This window comes from Pseudorasbora parva, chromosome 7 (assembly GCF_024679245.1).
Source record: "Pseudorasbora parva isolate DD20220531a chromosome 7, ASM2467924v1, whole genome shotgun sequence".
Taxonomy (NCBI): Eukaryota; Metazoa; Chordata; class Actinopteri; order Cypriniformes; family Gobionidae; genus Pseudorasbora; species Pseudorasbora parva.
In genome coordinates, this window is record NC_090178.1 from 2,124,853 (window position 1) to 2,136,932 (window position 12,080).

Sequence of the window (12,080 nt, forward strand, 5' to 3'; positions counted from 1 at the left end):
TTTATATAATATGTCATTTTTAAGTAAACTTATTTTATTTCAGCTGGTTGCCGAAACAGTGCTTCTCATTTTAATTAAGTTTAACTTGAAGTAAATAGATATAATTAAATAAATAAAAAAAACAATAAAAAACACACAACAAAGTTAACTAAACATACATTTTTTAACTAAAAATAAAATACAAATAATAGAATATCTGCATAAAAGTATTGACCTGAATGTTCAGAGTGAATTGTAAGTCAGAACTACATTAAATAATCAGTTTTTTAAACAAAATGTACTCCTCTTCATCCTGTGCAAAACTTTTCACCCCCCTCTCTTAATGCGTCATGTTTCCTCATTGAACATTTGCAGCTTTTGTAACAGTTAATGTGTTTGATTGTCCTCAGTGTGCATCTCTAACAAATAATATAGCCACTTTTGGAAAGAAAAAATCATTGCTCTGTATGATCTGTGTACGGCATGCACGTCCACCTCTGAGACGCATTCGTGGATCTGTGAGACGCCAGTGCGGGGAGATGTTTAAATCGACGTGGAACATGGAAAACACTTTTCTTGTCAGCTGCAGAGATGAGCAATTATAACATGAGTCACAAATTATGCTGTTCTTTGACTCAGGAGTGAATGATTTAGCGCTCTGATGTATTGACTCTGTCACAGCTTCTTGTTTGCTAATCATCTGGAATTAATATTTCACCACAGAATATTGTGAGATCAGCAGTAATAAACCCACATCAAATAATGCAAACGCCGCAGCCGCTTTCCCACTCGTGCAAGTCAAAGGCTATAAACGTCATTTGAAAGAAAGATTTATATTTCATCGAGTCGTATGACTGGAGGAAAGCTTCTTCCTGCTCCATTCCTGCATCCCACTTTTGCCACAATTATCTCTCTCGCATCCTCTCATAATTGCATTATGCTAAATTGATTTGTGTATTATGAAGGAATAATCCTGTAATCGATGATTGCACTGCGACTGAGTCATATAAATGTGTGTGTTTTAGAGTATAAGATTGAGAAGTGTTATCGTCAGGCCTGTAACTCTGCTCTAGCGGCTGATGAATGACTGAGCGCTGTTAACAACGCCGGCCATAACTCCAGCTCTACATGTTAATATAGATTTACACCTCGCTGTTTGTTGCCTTTGCTCCTCATTAAACGAGCTTTAGTTTAAGCTGTGCTAATTTTTCCTCTTTCCACAGTGTAAAAGTTTTACTTTGTTTTAAATAGACTACATATGTTTTGTGACGCTTGCCTTTACACACACATGAGCTTCCCATTGTTAATCCTGTGGGGTTTAATCTGGAGTCGGCCCACCCTCTCTAACAGCTCCAGCTCTTCTGGGAAGGCTTTCCTCAAGGTTTAGGAGTGTGTTTATGGGGATTTTTGCCCATTCTTCTAGAAGCTCATTTGTGAGGTCAGGCACTGATGTTGGACGAGAAGGCCTGGCTCTCAGTCTCCGCTCTAATTCATCCCAAAGCTGTTCTATCGGGTTGAGCTCAGGACTCTGTGCAGGCCAGTCAAGTTCCTCCACACCAAACTCCTCATCCATGTCTTTATGGAGCGACGCTTTGTGCACTGGAGCGCAGTCATGCTGGGACAGGAAGGGGCCGTCCACAAACTGAGCCCACAAAGTCAGGAGCGTGAAATTGTCCAAAATGTTTTGGTGAAGCATTAAGGGCGTTTTCACACCTGAAAGTCCGCACCAAGGTCCGAACCAAAGTTTGTGTTTGGACATTTGGTTCTTTTTGGTTTGCTTTCACATTGCAGTTATGTCAGCGCACCAAAGAACTTTACATGACGCACTGGCGTCCTGTCGTCATCATCTATGTGGGCTGCATCTTAACATTGATTGGTTTGTTAGCGGACGTGCGTCAGACGTCAGTGTGTTGTCAAATCAGCGGCTAACTTTGACAAGAATGAATGAACAGACGCATCGTTGCCAGTACTCTTAATATTATGGGATTACTATCTGCAGCACCAACTATACTGGAGGCAAATTCACCAAATGAACGTCCTCGTTGTGCAAACATTTTATCGGCGCCGACAGGAAAGGAGGAGCTCCTAGAAGATAGGCCTTTTAGCCAAACAATGTATTTTATTTTATAGTTATGTTTAAATACTATAATGTTATTTTTAAATTTCATCTAGGCTATATTGATTATGAAACCTGCACAGATGTGCAATATATGTCAAAGACATCGAGTCAGAAATAATTTTGACCACTTCATTAAGATTTGTTTTGTAGAAAGCTTTGTATTTTGTATCTTAATTTTAATAAATGTTTCATCATTTGCCTGAATTTAATAAATAAGCTTAAATAAATAATATAGCAGACATCCCGTGACGGAACGATCATTTGCGTTGCACATATGTATATATATATATAGTCAAGCAGAGCACGCTGTTCACGCGAGCTGACATTACTACACAAGCGGTTCTGTTTAAAATGCTGCGGCTCCATCACTGCTGCTCACATGTGCTGTGAGTTTAATCTGTGTTTTTTCACTAATCCCACACCAGAACTTCCTGTAAATGGTCTGAAAGTCCGAACTATACAGAAAATGCTTTCACACAAGAAACGAACCAAACCTTTGTTCTGTTTGGTCCGGACCGAGACTACCTCTTTTTGTCGGACCAAATTTCGTCTGTTTGGTCCGGACCATGGTCCGAGGGAGGTTTCACACCTGTAATCTTGGTTCGTACCAAACTGAAAAGTCCGAAAATCCGGACCAAACAAGGTAGGTGTGAAAGCACCCTAAGAGTTCCTTTCACTGGAACTAAGAGGCCAAGCCCAACCCCTGAAAAACAACCCCACCCCATAATCCCCCGTCCACCAAACTTTACACTTGGCACAATGCAGTCAGGCAAGTCCCGTTCTCCTGGCGACGCCAAACCCAGACTCGTCCATGGGATTGTCAGACTGAAGCGGGATTGGTCGCTCAGAGAACACGTCTCACTGCTCTAGAGTCCAGTGGCGGCTGCTTTACTCCACTGCATCCCACGCTTTGCATTGCTCTTGGTGATGTAAGGCTTGGATGAGCTGCTCGGCCATGGAAACCCATTCCATGAAGCTCTCTCCGCTGTTCTTGAGCTCTTCTGAAGGCCACAGAAGTCTGGAGGTCTGGAGCTGTTGACTCTGCAGAAAGTTGGAGACTTCTGCGCACTGTGACCCTCAGCATGCGCTGACCCCGCTCTGTGATTTCACTTCGTGGCTGAGCTGCTGTTGTCCCCAATGGCTTCCTCTTTGTTCTAATCCCACTAACAGTTGAGCGTGGAATATTTAGTAGTGAGGAAATGTCAGGAATGGACTTATTGCACAGGTGGCAGCCTATCACGGCCCCACGCTTGAGTTCACTGAGCTCCTGAGAGCGACCCATTCTTTCACTAATGTGTGTAGAAGCGTCTGCAGGCCTAGAGCTTGATTTATACACGGACTGAACACCTGAACTCAGGGATTTGGAGGAGCGGCCCAATACTTTTGGCTGTATAGTGTACTTGGGGTTTTTGACACATCTGTCTAGAAAAAATGAGAGCATTCTCCCATTGGTGGCTTATTAAAAGTTTTTCTGCATAAGGGGAAGAATTTTGTTTTGGCCCCAAGGCAAAATAAAAATAGGCAGTTTTTGTGCTACAGGTGCAGGTTTTTAAATGAAGTGTCGTATTAACTCATGCAATTGTTTAACTCTAACATTGTGTTACAAAAATATGTTCATTATGAACTTTTATAAGGGTTTATATTTTGCTATATTTTTTAGCTATTATGTAACTTCATGCATAAAATCATAAACATGTCTTGAACAAATGCCCTCCTGCATTTTTTAAATACATAAATAAATCCAAAACAACTGTTGAGAATGTACAATTAAACCACATTACAATTTATATATAGAAATAACAATTACAGTAAACAATGCATCACAACAGGGATTTTTATATTTTTCCATCCATCCATCCATCCATCCATCCATCCATCTGTCCTTCAGTCCTCCCATCCATCCATCCATCCATCTGTCCTTCAGTCCTCCCATCCATCCATCCATCCATCCATCTGTCCTTCAGTCCTCCCATCCATCCATCCATCCATCCATCTGTCCTTCAGTCCTCCCATCCATCCATCCATACATCCATCCATCCATCTGTCCTTCAGTCCTCCCATCCATCCATCCATCTGTCCTTCAGTCCTCCCATCCATCCATCCATCTGTCCTTCAGTCCTCCCATCCATCCATCCATCTGTCCTTCAGTCCTCCCATCCATCCATCCATCCATCTGTCCTTCAGTCCTCCCATCCATCCATCCATCTGTCCTTCAGTCCTCCCATCCATCCATCCATCCATCTGTCCTTCAGTCCTCCCATCCATCCATCCATCCATCCATCTGTCCTTCAGTCCTCCCATCCATCCATCCATCCATCTGTCCTTCAGTCCTCCCATCCATCCATCCATCCATCTGTCCTTCAGTCCTCCCATCCATCCATCCATCTGTCCTTCAGTCCTCCCATCCATCCATCCATCTGTCCTTCAGTCCTCCCATCCATCCATCTGTCCTTCAGTCCTCCCATCCATCCATCCATCTGTCCTTCAGTCCTCCCATCCATCCATCCATCCATCCATCTGTCCTTCAGTCCTCCCATCCATCCATCCATCCATCTGTCCTTCAGTCCTCCCATCCATCCATCCATCCATCTGTCCTTCAGTCCTCCCATCCATCCATCCATCCATCCATCCATCCATCCATCCATCCATCCATCCATCCATCCATCCATCCATCCATCTGTCCTTCAGTCCTCCCATCCATCCATCCATCCATCCATCTGTCCTTCAGTCCTCCCATCCATCCATCCATCCATCCATCCATCCATCCATCCATCTGTCCTTCAGTCCTCCCATCCATCCATCCATCCATCCATCCATCCATCTGTCCTTCAGTCCTCCCATCAGCCCATCCATCCATCCATCCATCCATCCATCCATCCATCCATCCATCCATCCATCCATCCATCCATCCATCTGTCCTTCAGTCCTACCATCCATCCATCCATCCATCCATCCTTCAGTCCTCCCATCCATCCATCCACCCATCCATCCATCCATCCATCCATCCATCCTTCAGTCCTCCCATCCATCCATCTATCCATCCATCCATCCATCCATCCAGGACATTAATAAAGAGAATTGATTCTAGAACAATGCTGGCTTGCATATCAGGTAGTGAATTTAAAATGCATTAAAACAAGAAAAAAAAAGAAAGTAAGTAAGGACAGACAATCTAAATGCTAAATTGGTCAGTAAAGCGAGCATAAATTGAAATGTGACATAAAATGATGTATTTCAGATATTAACATGCATTCAAACTGAATTTAATCTTTGTTTGTTTCCTCCAGCTCCATGTGGAAGCCGGTCGACTTCATCAGAGGGCACCGTTCTGTCCCCCAACTACCCTCGCAACTACACCAAGGGCCAGTCCTGCGTGTATGAGATCTCGGTGCCAGGAGAGTTTGGTAAGAAACACTGAGCGTTCAGCCTGAACGGCAAGCTTTACTGAAGGGACTCTATGTGCTGCTATTGTACAGAGCATACCAAACAAACTCTTTTAATGAGGAAATATATGTTCTTTCTTTTTATTTCTGAGAGCTGCTTTCCCTGTAATTGAATAGGTGCAGAAGTCACAAATGAAATGTGCATTTGTGTGTTTGTGCAACAATACCAGAAATCCTTTCGTCTTAAAGGGTTTCTAAAATCAGAATCTCAGACGGTCTGTTTTGTCTAATACTGCGGCCCAGCAGGATCACAACTTCTGAAATAGTTTGTGCTTCGAGTCTCTGGGGCGACTGAGATCATGTTTAGAGCTAAGAGCCTCATATTTTATGCATGTACACACTGTATTTGTTTAGATTTGCTTGTAACAAGCGGCATTGACTGTGCACAGCAAGATACCGAGGCAATCGGGAGCAAACAAAGGAGAATGTTTTAGTGACCTCATGTGAACCGTAGAAACTTCTGTGCAATTATAGTTTTTTTAATAACCTAGCTATTGTATGCTATTGCATTTAATTAATGTTTTTGATTGTTTGGTCCGTAGCGGAGTTAGCTAATGCTCCCCCCTTATACTGTTTTATTTGATTATGATCATCAACATACGTACGCTGCGAATCTGTAACTTACTAAAACTTCAGAAAAACTCTTGTCGCTAATGCATTGCAAGAGAAGAGCCGAATGCATGCAGCAATGAGAAATGCATTGATTTTTAATATTACTGTAATAAACGACTCTTAGATGGGAAGGAAGGAGGCGGGAAATGGCGAACGTTCAACAAACTTTAATTAAAAATAAATAAACAAAACGAAAGTCAAACCGCGGGCAGCCCCTCACGGACGACTGCCCACACACACATAATAAAATCTAAACAAAACATAACATAAAGTCCAGGCCTGGTCCTCTCTCGTCCTTGACTGGTGTCGCTCGTCCTTAAATGCCTCCGAGCTCCCTCATGAGAGGACTCGAGACCGGTGTTGCTCGCTCGCTCACTCTCACTCGCTCCTCCGTGTCAAACTGCTGAAATCACGTGACTCATGAATCGATTCACTGACTCATAACGGTTCGAAGCTTTGTTCTGAAATCGGCCATCACTATATAAGTCGTTATTTAGTGTTTTTGCGCACTAACTCTATTCTGGCCTCTTCATCAATGATTGTAGAGCCGCTGTAGTGAGATGGGCTTTGTAACGACGTCTTTAGTGCCTTTATGGGTCTTGAGAGAGGAAATGACATTGGTGTCAATGAAGGCCTTTCTGAGCCATCGGATTTCAACACTAATATCTTCATCTGTGTGTGAAGATGAGCGGAGGTCTGACGGCTGGCCAACCACATTAGGGTAAGTAATTATTGACTGATTTTTTTAGGGGTGAACTAACCCTTTAATGTCTCCGATCAATTTCAAACCCTCTTCAGTTTATATGAATAAGTCTGTTCTAACTCTACTAAATGGTAGGAGTTTAAGGGATGATGCCGTGGGGCGTCTCACTCGATTATGAAAGTGTTCTGATAATTTATCTGTCTAAAGGAAGAAAGACAGAGAATAGAAAACGCTCAACCACTGAAGGTCTTCTTAAAATATCACATCAAACAGGGCTTGAAGTTCTCAACTCTTCAAAAAGATACTCTCAACTCAAGAGTTTTCATCCTCAGACTCGAAACAGAACATGGTCAGAATAGTGACTTTCACTCCGTTGTATTTTTAGTCTCTGACAAGGACAGTTTCTTTTGTATTTCTGTACAAATATTGTACGCAAATAATTGGCTACTGACATTCCACGACATGTTTTTAAGCAATTTAAAGAGATGGTGAAAATGGGGACATGCACCTTATTAAAGCCTTTATACATAATGCATTGTAAAATTATTTTAATGCATTAATTGTTCCTTGGAATGCACATTATGAATGATTGTTATAACATTATCTATTCATCGAACACACCTTTAAAAAGTACAAAGCATTAAAACACACGACAAACAAAAGATGCATTGCTTTCCTTAAAGCGTTTATGTATAATGCATAACGTATTTTAATACATTAACTATGCCTTGTAATGCATTGTAGGGTCTCATGAATAATTGTAACCTCAGTTATGCACACCTTTAGAAAGTATAATGCATTAAAGCGTGACAAACAACCAATGAATCAGGAGAAACAAGGAGAACAGTTTTCAGAACCTGAGAGTCCAACGCAGCTCCACACAAAAGCTTCTCCTGAAAGACGTAGATATTCCCGTTTTGTCCAGACAGTCTGTTGTTTATGGATCACAACTTAGTATTACGGATGAGTTGCGATTTTCGAATATTCGATTAGTTATAATAATAATAATAACTAGATTAAAAAGTTTGTCGAGACAAACTTTAAGTTGGCTTGGGAGAGAGTTGATCAGAAAGTTTGAAAAAGTTTGATAAGTTTAAAGTTTAAAATAGTTTCAGTATAGATAGATGGATGGATGGATGGGTGGATGGGTGGGTGGATGGATGGATGGATGGATGGATGGGTGGATGGGTTGGTGGGTGGATGGATGGATGGATGGATGGATGGATGGGTGGATGGGTGGGTGGGTGGGTGGATGGATGGATGGATGGATGGATGGGTGGGTGGATGGGTGGGTGGATGGATGGGTGGATGGGTAGGTGGATGGATGGATGGATGGATGGATGGATGGGTGGGTGGATGGGTGAGTGGATGGATGGGTTGATGGGTGGGTGGATGGATGGATGGATGGATGGATGGGTGGGTGGATGGGTGGATGGATGGGTGAGTGGATGGATGGGTTGATGGGTGGGTGGATGGATGGATGGATGGATGGATGGATGGATGGATGGATGGATGGATGGATGGGTGGGTGGGTGGGTGGATGGATGGGTGGGTGGATGGATGGGTGGGTGGATGGGTGGGTGGATGGATGGGTGGGTGGGTGGATGGATGGATGGATGGATGGGTTGATGGGTGGATGGGTGGGTGGATAGATGGGTGGGTGGATGGATGGATGGATGGATGGGTGGGTGGATGGATGGGTGGGTGGGTAGATGGATGGATGGGTGGATGGGTGGGTGGGTGGGTGGATGGATGGGTGGATGGGTGGGAGGGTGGATGGGTGGATGGGTGGATGGATGGATGGGTGGGTGGGTGGATGGATGGATGGATGGATGGATGGATGGATGAATGGGTGGGTCGATGGGTGGATGGATAGATGGGTGGGTGGATGGATGGATGGATGGATGGATGGATGGATGGATGGATGGATGGATGGGTGGGTGGATGGGTGGGTGAATGGATGGGTGGATGGGTGGGTGGGTGGGTGGATGGATGGATGGATGGATGGATGGGTGGGTGGGTGTATGGGTGGGTGGATGGGTGGGTGGATGAGTGGATGGGTGGGTGGATGGGTGGGTGGGTGGATGGGTGGGTGGGTGGGTGGATGGGTGGGTGGATGGGTGGGTGGATGGGTGGTAGGGCTGTCATTTTAAAAAAAATGAAATTCGAACGGATATCAAATATCAAGCAATGTATTCGAATATATTCGACTATCTATCCCCCCCCCATAAAAAAAAAGAAAAAAGAAAGAAAAAAGAAACGACACCGCCGTAACGGAGTTTCAATCACAAATGCATTAACAGTCTGACAGTCACAAACAGGACTCCGGACACAGCCTGTAAGGAAAAATAAATAGTTAGCTTAATGTTTGAAACAGCAGGTTATCAACTTAATCGATATGAAGTGCCACTGCAATCATCACAGCGTTCAGTTTGTCTACCGCATCAGATGTCGACGCCGTCCTCTCCAGCAGCTGAATGTGTTCACGGATGCCAGAGCAACTCTCAACGGCCACCAGGACTTATACGGTTTTATAAAAGCTATTTATTTGTTGTAAAGTGTAATAATCATCTCAGAACAAATCAATTCTAATGTCAGGCGCAGTTGAAGTAGTTGATTGTTTGCTTATATGTGTAGGTTTAGGGACAGTGCCATTATGCTAACATTATCTTCATAACTTCTTATGAAATAAAAAGTTTCTCCCTCAGAAAAATGAGCTTTCCTCTCTCGTCAACATGCTTGGTGCATGAGCGCGGCGTGCGCTGTGTACGTCACATAAGGACACACACTCAAAAGTAATCCGGTCAGGTCGTGTACATGGTGAAATGTTTCGTTTGATCGATTCATGAAAAGGTTTATCCACCCATCTCAAAACGATTATCATTTCATTCAGTTTGGGCATTTTTGTTATGATTGAGGTGTTCATATGGAGCATTTTCATTCAGATTGGACTTTTAAACCGATTACAGTGCTCCATGTAAACACACCCGACTGTAAAAAATTGTACTACATGGCACTTTAAAAACGGGATAGTTTATTTATAGTTCGATTACGGATATTTCACGTCATGTTCGCATACCGAATAAAAACCAATCACAGCACACTGGGCCAGCTAACCAATCACAGCACACTGGGCCAGCTAACCAATCACAGCACACTGGGCCAGCTAACCAATCACAGCACACTGGGCCAGCTAACCAACAGTTTTAAAGTTGTTTTCCTAGTTTCTAACAGAACATCACAATGTTTGCTTTCTTTAAGAGGAGTAATTGTGAATGACTTTTCAATGTCAATTCCTGATGTCTATAAAGTTCATATTTGCAATTACTTTTCTCATGTGTCCAATTATGGCGGTAAAATGTTCTTCATGTCAACTTTAATGACTAAAAGGAAAACCAAATAACTAAACTTCACCTAAGGTTTTATTTGGTTAAAAAGCCTCCTGTTGGAGATCAGTGAGCGTCTGACGCCGGCTGAGGGATAATTTCGCCTCTGAACAGAACTGTCAGAAGAATTTATTTCTCGTTTAAGCTCGTCAATTATACAAGACCTTTTGAATGGAATAATAAGGCAGTTCTCCGTTTCTTTGGCCAGCTTTAATGTTTAATTATTCTGTCACAAATAATAAATCCAGACATTTTTTAAATAGCATCTGTCTTTTGAGAGGAAAACTGAATTATTCACAGCTGCCAAACGAGCGCCTTAGGCATGAATTGTACATATTAGACTCCCGCGCGCGTGTTTATAGAAAGTTGTCGACCAACCGTACATTGTGCATCTGAGCATCACGGCAGAAAATCTGTTCCCGTTGTTCCAGATTCCCTCAGCGTATGAGAAATCTTGGCAGCGTCGTGAGAGCTACTGCATTAGAGACTTATTAGATTTATGTAAACCGCAGCAGACAGCTTCATGTTTCATGTAAGGCTCGGGTCTTTTTATGCCAATCACAATGTCTTCAATGTATAGTTGCATTGCTCATGCTAATCCCAACTTGCTCCCTGTCAACAGTCCAAATTCACACCCCCTTAAACTGGTGGCAGAAGCTCCAAATCTCGCCCCGAGGACACGTGGCTCTTCCCGTACGGGGGCCGCCGAAAGACTGCAGCCACCCACTTGAGGAGCTGTGGATTCAGCAAAGCCGTTTTACACACGATCACACATTCAAAGTGACTAGCAGACACTCTCCAAAACAAAAGCTCAACTACAGGCTAATGCTAGGAACATGTTGAAGAAGCCAGCACTCAATGCATCATCTAGAGTCGGCCTACACTGCGAAAAAGCCTTTTCTTACTTTAGTATTTTTGTCTTGTTTCTAGTCAAAATATCTAGAACTTCTCACATTAAGAAACATTTACTAGACAAGTTAAAATTATTGTCTTGTTTTGGGGAAAAATAACTCAAAGTTAAGAGAGTTTTTGCTTAAAATAAGATAAATAATCTCCCTATAGGGTGAGAAAAATAATCTTTATTCAAACAGAAAACAAGATTATTTTTCTCACCCCATTGGCAGATTATTAATCTTATTTTAAGCAAAAACTCTTAATATTGAGTACTTTTTTTTGCCAAAATAAGACAATAACTTTTGCTTGTCTAGTAAATACTTCTTGTTTTAAGCACTTTTAGATGTTTGGACTAGAAACAAGACAAAAATACTAAGTAAGAAAAGCATTTTCGCAGAGTATCATACTTTATTTTTTCGTTTGACCTTTTCTTTAGCGTGTATAATAGATGTCTGTGCTTGTAACCTGCACCGTTGTATTGTACAAACATGAATGTCTCCGCAATTTCATTATTACGACGAGTGGGGGAAGTATGAACTTTCTGTATGAGTTTCCAAGTTATGGGAATGTCAGAAAATATGGAGAATGTGAAATGTGCCAGAAAATATGGAGAATATAATAAATGCAAGAAAATATAAGGAATATAATAAATGCAAGAAAATATGGAGAATTTAATAAATGCAAGAAAATATGGTGAATATAATAAATGCAAGAAAATATGGAGAATATAATAAAGGCAAGAAAATATGGAGAATTTAATAAATGCAAGAAAATATGGTGAATATAATAAATGCAAGAAAATATGGAGAATATAATAAAGGCAAGAAAATATGGAGAATTTAATAATGCAAGAAATATGGAGAATATAATAAATGCAAGAAAATATGGAGAATATAATAAATGCAAGAAAATATAAGGAATATAATAAATGCAAGAAAATATGG

The 12,080-nt window shown here is 41.9% G+C and overlaps 1 protein-coding gene across 2 annotated transcripts in view; it reads left to right on the top strand.

Moving 5' to 3' along the window:
• csmd3a (CUB and Sushi multiple domains 3a) overlaps positions 1 to 12,080 on the top strand; it is a 579,356-nt gene that overhangs the window by 322,967 nt on the left and 244,309 nt on the right. For both annotated transcript variants that reach the window (XM_067447773.1, XM_067447774.1), the window contains exon 31: positions 5,386 to 5,502. In XM_067447773.1, the coding sequence (XP_067303874.1) occupies positions 5,386 to 5,502 (117 nt within the window). The remainder of the gene's footprint in view (positions 1 to 5,385; positions 5,503 to 12,080) is intronic.